Genomic DNA, 20,190 nt, shown 5'->3' with positions numbered 1-20,190 from the left:
GCAAAACCTTATATAACTACTTCAGTGAAACTTCACAGAAGGAAGTGAGATGATTTCACAGTTGAAGAGCACCATCAACTTAAATTTGGCTCAAATTAAATTTTAAAAAACTTCATTTTTAGGAGGCCTGAGATCAAAATAAACATGTTCACAGCCCAAAAGGAAATAAAGTCAACGGAAAACATTTACTTCAACAAACTTTTCCCTGTGGTGCCTAAACCACAAACATTACAGCACTAGGAATCTAAAATTAAATCAACTTAACTGATCTTCACTCTGTGCTGAGGATGGCCTATTAGTAAACAGAACATAAATAGTGACAGATTTGATGTAAAAAAAAATATTTTCACTTGTAATCTAAGAAATTGATAAACAGGTATATTACCAAAAAGAAAAGTAGTACTTGTGGCACCTTAGAGATTAACTGAAATAAATTGGTTAGTCTCTAAGGTGCCACAAGTTCTCCTTTTCTTTTTGTGAATACAGACTAACGCGGCTGCTACTCTGAAACCAGGTATATTACCAGTTTACTAGGTATGCTTTTTTGCATTGAGTGTCCCTTTTAAGGTTGGTGGCTTACTCAAATATATCCTTTAATTAGTTCAGTGGTTCTCAAACTGTGGGTTGTGACCCCGTTTTAATGGGGTCACCAAGGCTGGCTTAGACTTGTTGTGGCCTGGGGCTGAAGCCCAAGGCTCAGGTTACAGGACACCTGCCCAGGGCTGAAATCCCTTTCGCCCCCTGTGGGGCTTGGGTGGGCTCAGGGTTTGGTCCTCCCTCCTGGGCTTGTGTAGTAATTTTTGTTGTCAGGTGGTCGCAGTGCAATGAAGTTTGAGAACCCCTGCTCTAGTTTATCTGTAGAAGGAATCCTATTGGGAATGTTTGGGTGGGGATGGCGAGAGGGGAGAGTTCTTTTAGCTTTTTATAATGGATTCACTACGATTTAAGAAAATGAGAGATTTTTTTGATATTTGGTGGGTTTTTTTTAAATGCACAGATTAAGATGTATTCATATAGGAAAGAGAAGTATCATAAATGCTGATGATGTGAATTTCTGGTGTAATATATAATATGCCACATTTTTATTTTAGCTTCAGAAAAGCTGACACCAAGTGATCTTTAAAAATTTTCCCTGGATTTAGTAGTATTTACTTACTTATTTTTAAAAAGCAGACTTATCTTGCAAAGTTGTCTTTTGCATTATATCTTGTCCATTCTGGATCTTGATCCAGCAACTGGCAATTTATTGAAACCCCATTGAAGTCAATGGAAAGACTTCACTTGGTGTTGGATCAGGTCGTTAATGTATATATTAGAATCCCATGGACTACATGAGACCTTCCACATGTGAAATTAATGTAGCATTAAGCATTTAAGCCCCAATCCTGCAAGGTGTGGTTTTTTGTCTTTTTTGGGGGGGGGCTTATCTGGAGCCCAATGGAAGCCAAGATTGTGCCATGTGGGCAGAAGAACTTGCAAGCTCGGGACAGCAGCATGGACTGACCAGCTCTAGCTTAGAAACTAGGAGCAGCATTACTAAGCAACAAAACCACTTGGCATAGTTTGGCATTCAAGAACATTGGTAAAGCATGCCTGGCCAAAAAACGGCTCCATTCAAAAATGGCTTTGGTTTTGTTTTTTTAATGAGAACTGAATAAATAAAGGTGGGGTCTCACTGTAGTGCACCTTGTGTGTCTATATACTGTACAGATATGATTTGGAATTATTTTGATCTAAATTAGTGTTAGGGAAGACTATTGTAAATTTCTTCCTATTGTTTGAGTGTGAAGTGTGGTGGTGGGGGAGAAGGTTTGTCAGCCTTTCTGATTTCTCCGTACTGGGTGTCTTGCAGTCATAATGCCACAGAATGTTCTTGGTCTCTATTTCTGTAAAGAGCCTAACGCCTCTTAAACACAGGCAAAATCTTCATTTTTAAGAACAGGTAAACAAGGCTTGTTTTCTAGTAGTGTTAACAAACCGTGCAAAATAGAGGTGAAATAGTATAGTCATAATTTGTAAATAGCTGTTTTGCATGCTGAGTAAAGATGGTTTTAAGATTAAATATTAAAGATGGTTTTAAGATTAAATATTAAAGATGGTTTTAAGATTAAATATTCATAATGGAAAACACATTTTAATAAAAATACACAATAGACTTCAAAGTGGGTACTTCCTCTATGGAAAATATTTTTTAAGCTGGTGTCTAAAAATGTCAAACCAGTCTCAGCAAGCCACTTTCATACGGATTTTTTTCTTAAAACAGTTTCTGTACAAAGTTGTTATCTTGAATTTGCTCTCATGTAAGTGAATCTTTTTTCTGACCCACTGTGAGCATGAAATCCCTCTGATTAGCATTTACAGTGAACTCTCCAAATCTATTTTATTGTACCACTATATTGAATCTGGGAATAAAGTATTAATTGGAAAAGTGGTTTAGTAAATTGATCACTAAATATCTGATGCAGTTAAAGGATTATTAAAACTCAGCTTACTCTGTAGGCATAGAATAAGGAATGACAGACAAAGCTAGAAATGGCCGCCTTGCAAAAGGAAGGGAATGTCGGGTACTCAGTAGTGGACTGTAACCCTGTAAGTTATTGGTACAGCTTAATTATTTTGGTATGCAGAACTGGTCACCAATGTGAAGGGTGTGACCTTTATTACAAGGGAGTACTGTACAGGAGGAAACATCTGCCCTCTGAGATCTTATGTTAAATAAATGAGACTTCCACTTTGTAAACAACTGCACAATAGGGATCTTATAGCAGCTGAAATCCTGATTGTAAAAACAATCTGTTCAAAAGTGAAAGAGCCTCTTCTTCCCCCTTCCCCCGTGCCCTCGTTCAGATATACTCTTTTTTTGGCTCCTTTGGAGAGGGGGAGAACTTGATGTCATTATATCTAGTTTTCTTTAGTTTATTTTTTGCAATAGAAATGTCAGGTGCTGAGTTTCCTCCAGGAAAAGGAAAACTCTTATTTAAATACTAGGCTGCTTTTGCACCATAATTTTAAAATGAGACAGTAGGTTGGCTTGAAAAGAGAGAATCGTGTTCCCTTTCTCAAAACAAAATGAAACCGAGCACTCTAAAAGAATTTAACTCTGTTGCAACAAGACTGACCTGTTTCTGCTGTGCTATTTACTGCTTGTACATTCAGGTTGAAATTCAGTCCACTCATGTAAAGCCAGCGTAATAGAACTCTATCCAGTTAGAATGCAGAGAGGCTAGGCAGGTAAAATCCAGCTCAGAACCTGGGTATAGGGCTGCTGTGCCACTCCCTCACAGCTGTTGCCCCAGGCTGTGGGCTGGAATAGAGAGAGGGCTTTGTGCCATTTGCATCCATTATGTATCTGCATCAACAGATATCTGGGGCAGCCCAAGATATTCCATACAGTGTGGCCTTCAGTGCCAGCCTGTGCAGGGGTTGCACAGAAGTCCTTCTTGCAGAGCACAGGGGATACATAGGCACCCCTGTGAGGCTGCTCAGCAGGCAACCCGTTTGCTCATCCCCAGCATGGGGATTGGTGGTGCAGAGAGCCTTGAGCTAACCCTCCACTCATCTTCCATTTCATAAGCAGGTGCTTTTTGAAGTTATGACCACCTTTGGATTGCTTTCTAGCTTGACATGTGTAGGTAATATGCTGCCACTGGACAGTCTCTTGGCACAGCACTCTTAATGGCATTTGGTTTCCTGTGTTTTTTTTGTAAAATGCATGTCTTCGTATGCAGTATTGTTCATCAATATGTCTAATCAGATGGCTATTTGCAAATTTTTCCAGGTGAACGAGTGCTGTGTTTTCATGGACCTCTCCTTTATGAAGCAAAGGTATGTCTGGATTTTCATTTTTGCAGATGACGGCAAAAAATAGCATTTACATAAAGAACACAAGAATTGAATGGATTAAGTAGCCTATTGGATTGAGTCAAGAATTCAAGCTAAACTGAGGAGAGAACCGATGAAAAGAAAATATTAAATTACTTTGCTTTTTGTAAAAAAACCTGCAGTTTTACAAACTGTAAAGCACATACATTTGTTGGATATTGATATTCAAATTAAAAACTTGCAAGATAAAGGTGTAATGGAGGTAGTAAGTGGGAATTTGAAGCCATGTGAATGGACCTAGGCGCGTGTGTAAAAACATGAAAAGATTTCACCAAATGTGAAATGGAATATATATCATGTAGGCTCCTATTAGAAGTCTGCTATTTCGAAATATGCTCTCGGATTCTAAGGAGCGTGTGTATGTATTCATATATTACAAAATAAGAAATTGGAAGTTGGTTTGGCTTCCAGTTTGGCCTCCCATTCATCATGAATATCATCTCTTAATACTTTAATCTTTCAGTTGTTAGATAAAATACTGAATTCTCAGGTTACTGAAGCTCCCTCTATCCCCGTACCATATTTCTAGTCAGATCAGTTTCTAAAAAAATTTTTTTAGGCTCTAAGGTTGCTTGTAAATCTGTGTAGGTGGGGACAAAATGACACCTAATTGCGTCAAGGGAGAATGAATAACACTAAAACCAAAAAAGCTCTGTCTTGTACTAGAACAAAATGAGGTGTAGTGGGAGAGGTTTTAAAAGGGTATTCTAAGGCAGAGCAGGACTACAACATATTTCATACAGTGAGATTACTCCAATTCCAAATGTTTTCTACCCTTTTTTTAGGGGTGGATATGGGTGAGTAACCAATTCTCCTCAGTACGTACTAGATCTATAGAAGTAGTCAAAGCCCATTCTGTCTTATGCATTCCGTTCAGATAGGATTCAGGAACCATGTCAAATGCACTAAAATAGTTCCTGCAGAGGTAGTAATGGCATGTGGACGGGTCTGTTATATTGAGATGGAATCAATGGGCCTGAAAAGCCAAAAGTGTTAATATGATCCTGTCCCTGTCCAACGTTAAACAGGGTTAAACAAAGTTTGGGATTTGGTTTACAGAGACCTCAGCCTGCTTAGTACCGTGACGCAAACACCATTAAAAATCCTTTATCTTTTATTGAAGATACAGAAAAAGGAGAAATAATTAAAACATTTTAAATGTAAAGTCTTAAGGCTTTCATTTGAACATCCATTGCTCCTTTTCCCTTTAGAAGGAAAACTGCTCTTGTTTGACAGTCCTAGATGGAGTTAAAGATGCTAATAACAGTCCTTTTGGGGGGGGAAAGAGAAGACATTAGTTGAGAGGGGCTGGAGCTGAGATAGTGGTTGTTTAAAGTATGATCCTGCTTCCTAGAAGATGAGGAGAACACACAAGAGAGAAAATGCAGCTTCTCTCTGGTGCCTGATCTCACTTTCAGCCTCACTGCTTGCAAAACAGACAGAGTACATGGTTTTATCAGCCACTCTTGTGACCTAGCAGGCTTGTACCAGCATGGGTTGGTACGGGCACTGCATTTACTGTCTTTTGGTTACAGGCTTACAGTAGTGTTGCAAAAGATGCTGTCTTTGCTGGCTAACAAGACTCTTATTGAACAGAAGGCAGAAGAAGAGGGGTAGGAAAGAGAAGGATTAAGAAGGGGAAAGAAGAACACAAGGGGTGGAGGAAGAGATGAAGTCTGACGCACTACATGGTGGTTGAGATTCACTTGGAGCCAGTGGAGATGGCAATGTCTTCTGGGTCCCTCTTTCGGCCTGGGCTGGTTAGGATGCTGAACGTCCAACAATGTCTCAGTGGATTCCAGGGCCCCAGGAGCTTTTGGGAGTAGCAGCCACAATGGTGATGCTTGCTTCTTCCCTTCTTTCAGTCAGCAGTTGTTGCACTCATCCTCACATTATCCCCAAAACTCTGGGTTTTTTTTTTAAGGGCCCCAAAAGAGTGGTGGGTGGAATAACTCATCCCTTTGTCATTTTGTCCCCCAACAGGCTTATTTTCAGACACCAATTTTAGGTCCCATGCTTTTCTTGTTTACCAGTCATGAGCTTAACACAGTCCTGGAGTTCGATCAGGAGGCTGCCTTGATTGGACTAATTCAGTCTGTCTCTCCCTTTTGTACCTTTTCCCATCAATGTTTATTGTTCTATGTGACTGGAACACTTTGTAAACATTTATCCACTTTCCCACAGTTGAGCTCACAATTAGGGTGAATTTCTAAAGCCAGTCATTACAGCAGGTTCGACCATTTGTAATGCCATGGTAGCTTAGCGCTAGTGAGGCATGGCTTTACAGGCCGTGATCCTAAAGACCTATCCTGGTATACTCACTAAAGGTCCACTCTTTCTGTTGACCTTAATGAGAGTTGAGGTACCTGTCGCTCTGTGGGAGGCATTAGCACATCACGAGATTGGGTCCTAATGCTGATGCATGACTATTATGCTAATTTGAGCTTCGTTAGGAATGCAGATGCTGAACAAAGTCCGTGTTCATTAGACAAGACAAAATTGGAACTGAGACCAATTTTATTTCTCAACGCTCTGAGGGATGGCTATAGATCCTGGATTAAATTTAAAACAAACTTGATTGACAGTGTCCTCCTAAAAATTGAAGTGAGAATGTGTTAATCTCAGGAACTAAGCATTAGGCTTTGTTACTAAAGAACATGTACGCGCTTCATATGCGAGTCTGAGTTTGCTACATTTATTCATTTTTTTTAAACCATTTGGTTTGTGTCTTCACCTGATGCCTTTGTGCAGTATCATCTGAGTACTTAAAAGTTCTGTCCCTGATCTATTTGATACTGGCTAGAACTCTGTTTTCCTCTTGAACCAAGAAGGAACTGTAGGCATGTTGGCTGGGGAATTTTGTAGAAGTTTTCTTGAGATATTTAGTTTTATGCTTAGACCTACCAGGAAAACTGATGCTTTAATTTAATAGTTTTTAGTATCTGTAAAGGCTAATTGGAAAAAAAATTACTATAGGGAGGACTTGATTGGAATGGAGTAGGTAAAGGGAGACTGATTACAAATGTCCCATATTTTCTTTATGCCATCTAGAAGTGATCGTTGTAATGTAGTAAACATTTTCAAGAGTACCTCTCTAGCAGTGAGACTTCAGTTTGTTGTTTAGAGTGCATCTCTTACAGCTAAGACACTAAATCTTTTTCTTTAAATTTTGGGCTGACAAAGACTAACATAATGCAATGGATGCAAAACTTAAAGCAGTAAGTTTGTTCTAATAGCAATCTGTTGCATTTTATTTAGTCTGTTCCTTCCCCTGGCACTTGAAGATGGGCTCATTTTGAATGTGTGCACCTGGGTCCAGATTGCCTCCTCTATCTGAGCTCTTCCTGATGCAGGAGAGGGGAGGTGATGGCCAGGGAAATCATTATGGCTTCCTAGTTATGAGGGCCAGTCTCTGCTGCCACCAGTCCAGACTCCTCTGTGAGTTGGAGCAGCTTGTAGGCTGCTCCATCTTATGCCATTATTGCGTGATCTCTTGTGCATCACACACGCACTAGAGTATGATCAGCTTCTCTTCTCTCCCATGCTGCACAATACATCCCCTAGGTGGAGGTGAGGTGGATGGTGCAAGAACTGTCTGCCAGAGTAATTCCTGCTGCCCACTTAGAGCCAGTATCTGACCCCTTTGTGCTGCCTGAGTGGCACAAAGAAGTTGCATCTTAAGTGAGAATTCAGTCTGTAGTCTATGGTATGTAGTATCCTTGATTTCCTCTCCTCCCTCTCTCCTCCCCCACCCCCCGGTTCCTTTAGTCTACTATTTTGTCCTTCTGTGCTCTTCCATCTCCCTATATAAGACAGCTGGGAGTGTAGAAGGAATGATTTTTCTCCATAATTGAGACTAATGCAGTCTGTTTCCATAAAAACAGGTTTCAGAGGAACAGCCGTGTTAGTCTGTATTCGCAAAAAGAAAAGGAGTACTTGTGGCACCTTAGAGACTAACCAATTTATTTGAGCATGAGCTTTCGTGAGCTACAGCTCACTTCATCAGATGTTTACCGTGGAAACTGCAGCAGACTTTATATACACACAGAAATCATGAAACAATACCTCCTCCCACCCCACTGTCCTGCTGGTAATAGCTTATCTAAAGTGATCAACAGGTGGGCCATTTCCAGCACAAATCCAGGTTTTCTCACCCTCCACCCCCCCACACAAATTCACTCTCCTGCTGGTGCTAGCCCATCCAAAGTGACAACTCTTTACATAATCAAGTCGGGCTATTTCCTGCATAGATCAAGGTTTTCTCACATCCCCCCCACCCCCATACACACACAAACTCACTCTCCTGCTGGTAATAGCTCATCTAAACTGACCATTCTCCAGGTTTAAATCCAAGTTAAACCAGAACATCTGGGGGGGGGGGTAGGAAAAAACAAGAGGAAACAGGCTACCTTGCATAATGACTTAGCCACTCCCAGTCTCTATTTAAGCCTAAATTAATAGTATCCAATTTGCAAATGAATTCCAATTCAGCAGTTTCTCGCTGGAGTCTGGATTTGAAGTTTTTTTGTTTTAAGATAGCGACCTTCATGTCTGTGATTGCGTGACCAGAGAGATTGAAGTGTTCTCCGACTGGTTTATGAATGTTATAATTCTTGACATCTGATTTGTGTCCATTTATTCTTTTACGTAGAGACTGTCCAGTTTGACCAATGTACATGGCAGAGGGGCATTGCTGGCACATGATGGCATAGATCACATTGGTGGATGTGCAGGTGAACGAGCCTCTGATAGTGTGGCTGATGTTATTAGGCCCTGTGATGGTGTCCCCTGAATAGATATGTGGGCACAATTGGCAACGGGCTTTGTTGCAAGGATAAGTTCCTGGGTTAGTGGTTCTGTTGTGTGGTATGTGGTTGTTGGTGAGTATTTGCTTCAGGTTAAAAGGATCAGTTGGTAAGGAAAATACTGGGGTCCACAAAATTTGCCCTTCTGATTGACTTGAACTTCACGTGCCTTTTTCATTCTAATCTGTGTTTTTCACTTAGATGGTTTGTAAACTCTTAGGGATGAATGATTGGTTTTTAAATCAGCAGGTGTGGATAACTTGCACTCAAGGGTCCAAAAAGAGTTGGCTGAGGAGATCTCTGGCCCACTGATTTTAATAAATCTTGGAATACTAGGAAAATTCTAGGAGTGTGTGTGTGTTGTGCCACTATGCAAAAAAGAGCAAGCTGGTAGACCTGGGTAACTATAGGCTGGTTAGCCTGTCATCAGTCCTGGACAAAATGCAATTCAGTTAATACAGCATTGAATGCTAGGAATATTATGCCAGTCAGCGAGGTTTTATGGAAAACAGTCTTGTTAAACAAACCTGATTTCGTTCTTTGAGAAGATCACAGGTTTGGTTGATAAAGATAACTGTGCAGATGTAATATACTTTGCCTTTGTAAGGCATTTGGCTTAGTACCACACAACACTTCAATTAAAAAAAAAATTAAGCACTATAAAATCCCAACAGAGCACATGTTAAATGGATTAACAGCTGGTTAAATGACAGCTCTCAAAGTAGTTGTCACTGGGGAATCATCAAATGGAGGTGTTTTAAAGGGGTTCTGCAGGGACTGATGCTAGGTCCAACGCTATTTAATATCTTTTTCATCAATGATCTGGAAGTAAATATAAAATCACTGCTGATAAAATCAGTAGATGACACAAAATCTACCACTAACATGTGAGGTAGGGGTGTGATTCTCTTGGTTGTGCACACGTGCTCTCGCTAGCCCTCCTTGAGCTAGCAGGAGTCTAAACAGCAGTGTAGCCACAGTAGCCAGGGCAGCAGCAGAGGCATAACTTAGCTGTGCCAAGTACAAACCTGCCTGAAACTGCTGGTTCTGAACTCAGCACAGCTACGCTGTGTCACCTCTGCCCATGGTGCTGCGGCTGCGCTGCTAGGAATGCTCCCAGTAGGTCAGTCAGAGGTAGGGAAAGTGTGTGTAGGACCAGGAGACTCGCGCTCTCAGTCTGGATGTAGCTAAAGATTGGTGGAGTGTGGTAAATGATGAAGACAGGGCAGTTGTACAGAGTGTTCAGGATCTCTTGGTTACCTGGACCCATTCAAACAATGTATTTTAACACCGCCAAATGCAAGGTCGTGTTTAGGAGCAAGGATTGCAGGCCATACCAGCCAAATGGGGGAATAGTATCCTGGAAAGCAGTGTCTCTGAAAACAAATTAGGGATCCTAGTGACCAAGCAATTAACCTAACCTAGTGTGATGTGATATGACACAGGGATAATGAGGTACTTGGAGTGTGGAGTAGGGAGGTGATTTTGACCTCTGTATATTCTATTGGTGAGGCCGATACTAGAATAGTTCTAGTGTCAGCATTTTTAAAGGATGTTGAAAATTGGAGAGGGGGAGTAGAAAAGAACCACCAAAGTGATTTGAGAATGTCTTACAGTGAGAGACTTAAAGAGCTCAATCTGATTAGCTTATCAGAAAGAAGATTGAGAGAGCATTTGATTAGTGGATCAGTACCTTCATGGGGAGGAAACACTGGGTACTAAAGGCCTTTCTAATATAATGGAGAAAGGCAGAACTAGTGGCTGGAAGCTGAAGCCAGACAAATTCAAATTGGAAGTAGGGGACAATTTTTTAATGGTGGTGGTGATTTACTGTTGGAACAAGGGAAGTGATGGATTCTCTCTCTTGATGTCTTCAAATCAAGACTGAATGCCTTTCTGGAAGGATATACTTTAGCTAAACACAAGTTACTGGGTTTAATACAGGTGTAAGTGAGTGAAATGTAATGGCCAGTGATGCACAGGAGGTCAGAATTGATGCTCTAATGGCCCCTTCTGGCCTTATTCTATGAATCTACGAATAGTATTGTAGTCTGGTGCAGCAGCTTATTTTGTTTTACTCTTTATACTCATTACCTATGTTTTACTCTTATTGTATACTCTATCTTAGCTAAAGTGTGTAACAACAACAGTTTATCTTCACCTTGATCAGATATTCAGGGCTTGGAATGTTTTAGGTTACCTCACTCTAGTATAGTGAGACCAAGCTAAGCTTTATCCTTCAGAAATTTTTCAGCCTGCAAACAGTTACTGCTGAATGTAGAGCTTGCTATGTGGCTGCAGAAATCCAAAATAGTTCTTTACTTTTGTGAAGTCCTCTCCTGTAATTAACTCTGAGATAGGGGTATGCATGCGAACAATGATACTGAGGATTTGTCTTCACTACTGGGGTGAGTTGACCTAAGTTAAGCTACTCCAGCTACATGAATAACATAGCTGGAATTGACATAGCTTAGGTCGACTTACCGTGGTGGTTTCACTGCACTGCATGGATGGGAGATGCCCTCCAGTCGACTTCCCTTACTCTTCTTGGGAAGCTGGAGTACCAGAGTCAACCTGAGAGCACTCTGCTGTTGATTTAGTGAGTCTTCACTAGACCTGCTTAATAGACACCCGCAGTGTGGTAGTGAGACAAGCCTTGAGTCATTCACTATGTAAACCTGACTTTTGGTGCCATCTGGAGAGTATTGAAGAGATTAAAGTGACCTGCTCCTTGTGTCTTCTGTTCAGCAGCATGTTCTCTTGCTCTCCTCCTAATAGAAGTTATTAAGCCTTTCAAAAAACCTCTGGGTAGCTGAGTATCAGTTAGTTATTCTGCTTATATAGCCCTTCTGATACATTATTATAGGCTTTGTATTTCAGTTAAATATTTTGTGTGTATCTTTTTGCTGGAAAATTTCTAGTCTGTGGTGACATTGCTGCCAAATACTTCAGTGGCTTGCACGGCAATCTTTGTATTTAGACTGAAAGCTTTTAATCCGTCTTCCAAAGATTTTTTTTCTTTTTCCCCAAATCCTATTGCTAACCCAACTTTCTTCTTTATTTCAGTGTGTAAAGGTTGCCATAAAGGACAAACAAGTGAAATACTTTATACATTACAGCGGTTGGAATAAAAAGTAAGTAATAAGTCTCTGAAAACGAGACTTAATTTTCCTTTATTGATTGCCCAAGATGGAGTTAACTTGATGGACTGACACTCCCAAGCATAAGTCAATGGAAGACGTTTCACAAGCTCAGAAATTAACTTGGGTTTAAGTCAATGAACTGCAGCAAAGCCTCACCGTTTAAAGCCTGGAATAATACAGAGCTAATGTGGCTCAAATAATTGTTTTGTTTTTAAAGGCACATTTCCTTGGTGCATCAGTTGGACAGTCAAACTAGCTCAAAGTGCTGCTAGATTAACTAGGTTGCCTTATCGCAGCAGTCCAGTGCACAGCCTACTACCCATTTTGAGAACTCTTTCAATGTTTTCTAGGTTTGAAGATATAGGATACAACAAACTTTTTGTTGTTTACTGGGATATGGGACAATCCCTGCGTGTTGAACAGTGGAGCAGTACTTTCTCCTGTCAGACACATCTGTTCTGTTTATGTAATCAAGTACTACAGGTGATGTAAAAGGGAGTAGGATTCGTGGCATGATGGGGAAGGCTGCTCTCAGAATAGATGAGAGGGTGTGTGCCCTAAGTTCTGATAAGTGAGGCTTTCAGTCTCTACTGCACCATCTGCCTGTTGGGTAGAAACTTGTTTGAGGTCAGGGGTGATGGAAGGTTGTAGTAAAGCTGGTTACAAGGTTTTCCTTTCTGTAAAAATGATGAGATTTTAGAATTTTCTCTCTTCCTCTCAGGAACTAAAACTTCTCTTTCATGTCTCCAAAGATTAAAAAGTCCGTGTGAGCATCTTGCTTTTGGAATTGCAAGTATATTTCTTGTGAGTTTTTTGGGTGATCAATAAGGATTGAGAACAACATCATTGATAAAATGTTTTGCTTACAAGTTGTTCCTATTCTTGGTCACCAGCTTTCTGTAAACAATCGTGATGCAGCATCCACATGGCGCTTGCAGGTTGCGAAGTGTTCTTATTTTCAAAAGGAGAATATTACTAGACTGCCCTCAGTTTTATTGCTCAGTTCAAGTTTAACTATATTCTTTGGTCTAACACTGAGTGTAGGAGCAGTAAATACTTGTTTTTCCTTAGCAGCAGCATTTCATATTCCCGGTCTCCTTCAGAGACCGCAGTTTTCAGAGTCGTTTTGGTTCATGTGAACATTGCTGCCATATACTCTGAAAAAGGCACTGTGGACACACGAGACTGAATTGTTTTGTTTTGTTTTTTTTTTTTGGTCAGCATGTAGCGAGGTCCAAGTTAAACTTCATGTTTTGGTATCTGGTATCTTCAAAAAATGTTTCCTCCAAAGCAGTAAACAGCCAAAGGAGTGTCCTCATGTAAACACTTGTGTAACAAGTTGGAACTTGAACGCTTGTGCCTGCTGCTAAGTTCATGCTGACTCTTTGGGGTCAGTTAAAATCCATTCTTTTCTATTTAATCGGTAGTGGTGGGTGTCACTGGCTGTGTCAAATGACTTTTTCTTGTCTTTCTCCACTTGCACTAACTGTTTGCCTTTGATTATTTTCTTGCTTTTCCAAGCTTCCAATTATCTCCATTAAAAGTGGCATTGCTGCAACATCTAGACAACTGGGACTGTATGGCTTTTTAATTTATGACTTTATAATTAAGCTATGGTTCTCTATAATACATGAGTTTTAAACTGCTTGGCTTCCAGTGTTTTCTGCAAGCCTTGGTAGGAAGTAGTTTTCACGTCATATATAGCATAATACATTCTCACGCAGTTGTACAGTTTTCTTCTATTGAGGGTTTCTGGCAACAATATAAACTTTGGGAGCAAAGATCAAGTGGCTTAAATACTTCACCAAGGCCTCATCCTAAATATATAGCCTCTAATGTATGTACAGTTGGATGTATTTTATTTTTGTTTTTTGTAATACTTGCACACTAAACTTACCTTAAGAATCTTGAAGACTTATAGTGAACTTGTTTTTACCATATTGACATTCTAAGCTTGACAACTTTTGCAATGAGATCATTACTTCACCATGAAATGAATGGTTGAGAAACTCTAATTTACAAAGCTCTGTATATTACATACACATTTATATAAATAAACATACAACTTGATATATTTTGAAAAACTTGTACATAATTTCACATGGCCATTTTTAATGTGCTTTTAATTTAAAATCCTTTGTCAAATTGCTGAAAGATTATCTGCACTTTATCAAAGTGGAATTTGCTTGCTTACAATGGCAATTTCTCCAACATACGTTTATATTAAATCATTTACTTCAGATTTTTCAAATGTTCATGCCATCTTGGTTTCCTTTACAGAGAGAAATCAGAGCTCTTCTTTTTACAGTAAGATCTTATTGCTGAATTTGTTCACCTATAAAATATGTTGGAAAAGATACAGTAAATTTATCTTGCTGCATAAATTAGTTATGGCTGCAGATTTCCCATGTTATAGTAAGTGTAGCACTTTTTAAAAAAAAAACTGGACTTAAAAAAAAAATTAAGGAAATTTTAAGATTTGGAGTCTTTCACAATTGGCAACCTCTGCGGGAAAGACTGAATTTCACTTTGTCCTAGAGAAATGGTTAGAGCTTCAATCAGTGGGAATGCATTTTATCTGGTAACTTACACTTTCAATTGTGCCAGTTCATGATTTACCACAGAAGCAAAAGTTCAGTCTCAAATCCTGTGAAGTCTTTAATTGATTATTGGGAACAGAATTTAATTATGTAGTGTTTTTGAATGATGGTTTAATTTTTCAGCTGGGATGAATGGGTTCCAGAAAGCAGAGTGCTCAAATACGTGGACACGAATCTGCAGAAACAGAAAGAACTTCAAAAGGCCAATCAGTAAGTATTTTGTGATAGACTGATTTGACTTACCATGATTTCCTTTTTACAGTGCTTCAGCCCAAGAAATAAATCTCCAAGGGAGTAGATGGGCTTTTTAGATTTGAAGGAATGTGGTAGTCATATTGTCTTTCCCTTTTTTGTTTTTTGTGCCTGTCTTCAGACTTCTAACGTGGACCTGTCCTTATCTTCATAATCTTTCAGCCAAATGGATCACTACTCCTTGACTTCCCGATAGCTTGTAATCAAAACCCTGAAGTATGTGAATTTTAAGTTGCAAGGAAAAGGGTAAAATAGTTTTAAATGAAGGAGACTTTGTGGTATCTCAAAATAAAACATAGATGTGTGTGTATATATATGTAATAGTCACCTAAAATATCTTGTAAAATAGTAATGTCCTCTTATTGAAGACTAATTTTTTATAAGATGGCTCTACATGTATTGATCCATATGAATGCTTTTTTATTCTGGAAAAAAGTGACCTCTTAGAATACAAATATTTCTAGTAGGTATCTTTCTGAAGCAGCTCCCGTGTATTTCTTTCTCAATTCTGAATATTGGGAGGAGTGGGGAAGAGTTGGGTGTCCATGTGTAAGTAAAAATGGTTGGTCAGAACTATATAATGAAGTTCAATCTTGTCAGTAGTTGGATTCTTCTTTCTCCTCCTCCTCTCCCACCCCCCCCCGGTGTCATGAAGGAGCTTCCTCAGTGTCTGTTCTCTTTAAACCCATTCACTACAAATTCTCTAAATGTTTGTATGGACTCTTACCTTTTAGAAAAGATAATAGCTTCTCTTACAGTAAACTCTTATTGCTGAATTTGTTTTTAAAGGGAACAATATGCAGAGGGCAAGATGAGAGGTGCTGCTCCAGGCAAGAAGACATCTGGTCTGCAACAGAAAAATGTTGAAGTGTAAGAAGCTTTTTTAAAAATTATCTTTGCTTATTAGTCATTACTCTTAAATCTTAAGCAGCACTCTTTTGTGAGTTTCCAGAGGTTAAATTTAAAGTGCAAAATCTTTGCTTAAAATTCAAAGAACTGTTAGTTTATAAACATGGAGTGCTTCTGTTGTGACAAACTACTTACCTATCCAGCAAAACCTTCTCTCAATGCACTGTTCACTAATGCAGGACCCACATGTTGCTGAAACTACATGACTGGATGCACTTACGTTTTTAAATTCTGCACCAGTCTTTACATACAATTTCTCGTAAATTATTGAACAAAAGTTATAAGGGCACATCATATTTCACATGGTAGATCTTAGTGAAACTGATATTTCCCCATGGAATGGCAGAATCAACCCTGGTCACGCAAACCGTAATAAAGAATCCTTGAAGACAGGGATGTAGCTCAAAAGAATAGATTTCATATTGCCTTCATGGTGTATATTTATTAAAGGATGGTTTAGGATGCAAACGAAGTTTTGTGATATTCTGCCATTCATGGAATACTAGCTTATTTACCACAAGTTGCATTTTTTGCATTTTGTTCTTTAACTATTCTATTTCTTTGGACAAAAATAATGCTAAGTACGTGTGTGGGTCTTAAAACAAAATGGCTTTGCATGTTAAAATTGCAAGCTTGAGAGACTCAGACCCAAGCTCAAGTGTTCGTTAGAAAACAAACGTATATTCACAAGTAATCAACAGATCGTCTCAGTTCCATCTGTAGGGTTTTAGTGACTAGGATTGTGGTGTTATATCTAGACTCAGTTACATCCAGGCACTTAATGTTAGAGCAAAATTCGCTCCAGACTCGTAGCCACAATGTACTTTTAATATTTTATTTCAGAAGGTGGTGGGCTTGATTAATTTTTGAAGGTATTCATTGCTAATGTGATACTTCGAGCTCCTAGCTTGATTTGCTTTTTGGTCTTTGTCAAGAGAGACAAACCTGGCTAAGGTTTGACACCATTTCCTAAAAATAAAGGCATTTGATGGCAGTTTCAAATCTCCTTTTTAGGTCCTGTATCATTCTTTTGATGATGGTGATTTTTTAGCATTATGAAATATGTATCTCTGTTTTGGATCTTCTATTTTGATGTCAAAAGTGTTTAGACACTTTTAGTGTAACACTATTAAGTTAGCATAATAGATTTAAACTGACAGGAGCTGGTGTTTCTGTCGAAGGGCCTAGTGCACTTGATTCTATGGACAGTGAAGTTGGTAAGAGTACAGTTGTGCTTCTCTGTTGCTCTGTTACCATAACAGGGTTATGGTTACTAATATCATGAATATATGTATCCATGCTTTTGAGATCAGGGTTCTGACTTTTCCCACTCCTAATTTGCATGGTATTGAACACTCCTAATGGTAAGATTAGAGACCAGCTCCTGCTAGCCTTACTCATGTGAGCAGTCCCAGTTGAATTCACTGGGATGGCTTGTGAGAGTAAGGTGAGCAGGAGTGACCCCTAAAGATTTAACTCTCTCAGAAAAGCAATGAAATTCAAAGTTGCTATCATAACCCTCTCAATCACTCTAGTTATAAAGCACATCAGAAACACCACTCTGGTGTGGGCTTTTTTCTTTAAGAGCCTGTCTTATTTTGTGTAATTTTGAAACCATGTTTTCAAGCCCTGGCTTTGCTTCACGGTTGAAACAGCATCTGAGAGGAGGATGTATCTCTTCTTCTGTTGCCCCAGAACAGAAACTGGGGTTGATAGTGTCCCATAGTAGCTGGGACACTATCATAGGTAGGTTAACTGTCCTCCTAAACCTTGATAAGAGTCTCTCATTTTTGGGGTGGGGAACAGTTAATCAATGATGGATCTTCAGATCAATAAGAGGAATCCATGAAAAGGGAAGATGTTATTGGAATAGTGAACTGGCTTTTGATGCTATCGTTCGTCTCATGTAGGGCCCTACCAAATTCACAGTCCATTTTGGTAAATTTCACGGACATAGGGTTTTAAAAATCGTAAATGTCATGATTTCAGCTATTAAAATCCGAAATGTCAGGTAGTTGTAATTGTAAGGATTCTGACCCAAAAAGTAGTTGCGGGGAGGTCAAAGTTTTTGTAGGGGTGGTTGTGGTACTGCTACCCTTACTTCTTTGCTGCTGTTGGCGACAGCCCTGCCTTCAGAGCTGGGCAGCTGGAGGGCTGCGACTTGGCTGGGAGCCCAGTTCTGAAGGCAGAGCTGCTGCCAGCAGCAGCGCAGAAATAAGGATGGCATGATGTGGTATTGCCACCCTCACTTCTATGCTGCTGCCAGTAGGGCCCTGCCTTCAGAGCAGGGCATTTGGCCAACAGCCGCTGCTCTCTGTCTGCCAAGAAGTATGGGTGGCAATCCTGCAAACCCTCCTTAAAATAACCTTGTGACCTCCCTGCAACTCCCTATTGGGTCAGCACCCCCCAATCTGAGAAACACTGGTCTCCCTGTGAAATCTGTATAGTATAGGGTAAAAGCACACAGACCAGATTTCAATGGGGGGAGACCAGATTTCACAGTACATGACACGCTTTTCATGACTGAACTTGGTAGGGCCCTAACCTCATGGTAGTAAAGGTACCTTTTTAGCATAAGGGCCTTGTGCCTCTTGCACTGAACTTGCTCTTCCTCGCTTTTGTTTGTCAGCACCGTTGGTGCTTTCTCCTCGGTTAGCAGCTTGGATGTACCACGGCTTCCTTCAACAGCAGAAACTCTCCCTGTCCCCTTCTGATGGAGACTGAGGAAGAGAAATCACTTCCCCATGATAGTATCCCAACACTGTGCCTGGGACTGTAGGGCAGAGAGTTGCAGAACAGTGGCTCTTGGACCACTTAAGCCAGAAAGTGAAGATGGGATCTGAGAACTGCAAATATATCCTCTCAAATTGCACTACTAAAATAAGGGTTTTTTCTTTTAAAGAAACCATAACTGGCATTTTAAAAAACAAAGGGGCATTGCAGATGCAGAGTGTGGTTAGTGGGGGAGGGAAAGTAATTGATCTAACCACATTTTTAAAGGGGTAACACTGTCAATCTGTTTAGGCCTCAGAATTTACCTTCTGTAGCATCCTTGGAGGATGCCTGTAATCTAAAAAGAAAAATTTTAATTTAAAAATACAACAACAACAACAAAAATTTGGCTCTTCAGTGACCCAAACAATATAGCAAGGAAATAACAATGTAAATGTGTATCATGCTCCAGGGATGTGGAATGTGTTTTTAACGTCCTCTAAAAGGTAAATTTTTGAAGCTTAAATAGATTCTCTTAAAGGCTAAATATCAGGTCTGACACTCTGTCCTTAACTCAACCCCCATTGTGCCTAGATTTTTCAGACGAGATGGAGCGCATACAGTTTGCTGTTTGGAGACCCCTACAATATCGACGCGGTGAGTTAAGGATGGATTGTCACACCAGGATTTTCATCCTGAAATCCAAATTTCCTTGCTTTTGTAGATTTCTTTTATAGGCTCTTAAAGTCTTAAGTTGCAATAATGTAAGGTGCTGGTGATAACACAGGTAACAACTGTGGAAGTAACTCTTACTTTGACAACATCTCCATAAAGTACAGTTGCTACTTAAAATTATTTTTAAAAGTCTGTATGGGCTAGTAGCTCTTACCTATTTCTAAACATGTGCACTGTGCCAATTGAAAGTATACAAACCTATGAGATGTGCGCTCTTCAGTGAGAATTCTGTGCATCCATTTAAAAAGGAACTGCAGACATTTTAACTTTAAGACTTCCATTTATTTATTTGTGTGTTAGAAATTGGTGGTTTTAGAAGACTAGTCTTGGTCTGCTACCTGTTTACCAAAGGGTGAAGTCCTGGTGTCACTGAGATCAATGACAGAACTCTTATTGACATCAGTAGGGCTAAGTTCTGGCCTTTGCTCATAGATGGTGTTGTGAATGTAAGGATTGAGTCTCATGTAACTATGGATTTGGGAACTTTCAAAATACTTATTCTGTAACCTGCTATAGTTTGTATGTTAGAAAGTATGCTGAGGGTATTAAGTAATTTTTAACCAAATACAATGATTTGTAATGTGCTAGTTGTATTAATAATACGAATTTGTTTTATGGTGCCGTTCTTACGGATGGGAAGAATGCCATACAGTGACAGTTGGCTATCAAAAAAACAGGCTTAACATTTTCTAGAGATAAACTTCCCTGTACTTTTCTCTGCAAAATTGCAGGCTTCTGGTTGCTGTCCCTGGACAACTCGGGGGTTCTGCCCTTCTGACATGGCTGACCTAGCTACAGAAGTTTTTTCACTTAGAACAGCTAGCGAGCAGTCAGAAGGCAGCCAGTGCTTTGGAATATGTGAAGAAAGACATGCTGTACTTTTAGGGAATCAGAACACAAGAGCCAGCGGCAAACCTGTTAGAGAAGTCAGGAAATAGAAGTCTTGTGGTTCTTTTTAATTAGCATGATTTGCTACAGCTCTGGCCAGAAGTGCTACCAAGGCAACTGCGTTGACAATTTAGGAACCTGGGAATTGGAATTTGTTTACATTTTTCTCCCTTTGATAGAACATTCAGACTTCAGGCTCTACCCATCCTTTGAAACACATGTGTATGTTTCAGGTGTCCACCTTTAGCAAAATGAGGTAAAGCT

At 39.7% G+C, this 20,190-nt stretch overlaps 1 protein-coding gene across 4 annotated transcripts in view; it reads left to right on the top strand.

The window, feature by feature from the left end:
• Positions 1-20,190, top strand: part of MORF4L1 (mortality factor 4 like 1) — a 41,274-nt gene that overhangs the window by 4,649 nt on the left and 16,435 nt on the right. The window contains exons 2-9 of one of the 4 annotated variants that reach the window (XM_073304519.1): positions 3,779-3,825; positions 11,754-11,821; positions 12,583-12,634; positions 13,352-13,407; positions 14,111-14,137; positions 14,554-14,640; positions 15,472-15,552; positions 18,898-18,960. In XM_073304519.1, the coding sequence (XP_073160620.1) occupies positions 3,779-3,825; positions 11,754-11,821; positions 12,583-12,634; positions 13,352-13,407; positions 14,111-14,137; positions 14,554-14,640; positions 15,472-15,552; positions 18,898-18,960 (481 nt within the window). The remainder of the gene's footprint in view (positions 1-3,778; positions 3,826-11,753; positions 11,822-12,582; positions 12,635-13,351; positions 13,408-14,110; positions 14,138-14,553; positions 14,641-15,471; positions 15,553-18,897; positions 18,961-20,190) is intronic. The other 3 variants (XM_073304520.1, XM_073304521.1, XM_073304522.1) reach the window with 3 other exon arrangements.

This window comes from Lepidochelys kempii, chromosome 10 (genome assembly GCF_965140265.1).
Source record: "Lepidochelys kempii isolate rLepKem1 chromosome 10, rLepKem1.hap2, whole genome shotgun sequence".
NCBI classification, from domain to species: domain Eukaryota; kingdom Metazoa; phylum Chordata; order Testudines; family Cheloniidae; genus Lepidochelys; species Lepidochelys kempii.
This window is presented reverse-complemented; position numbering and strand designations above follow the sequence as displayed.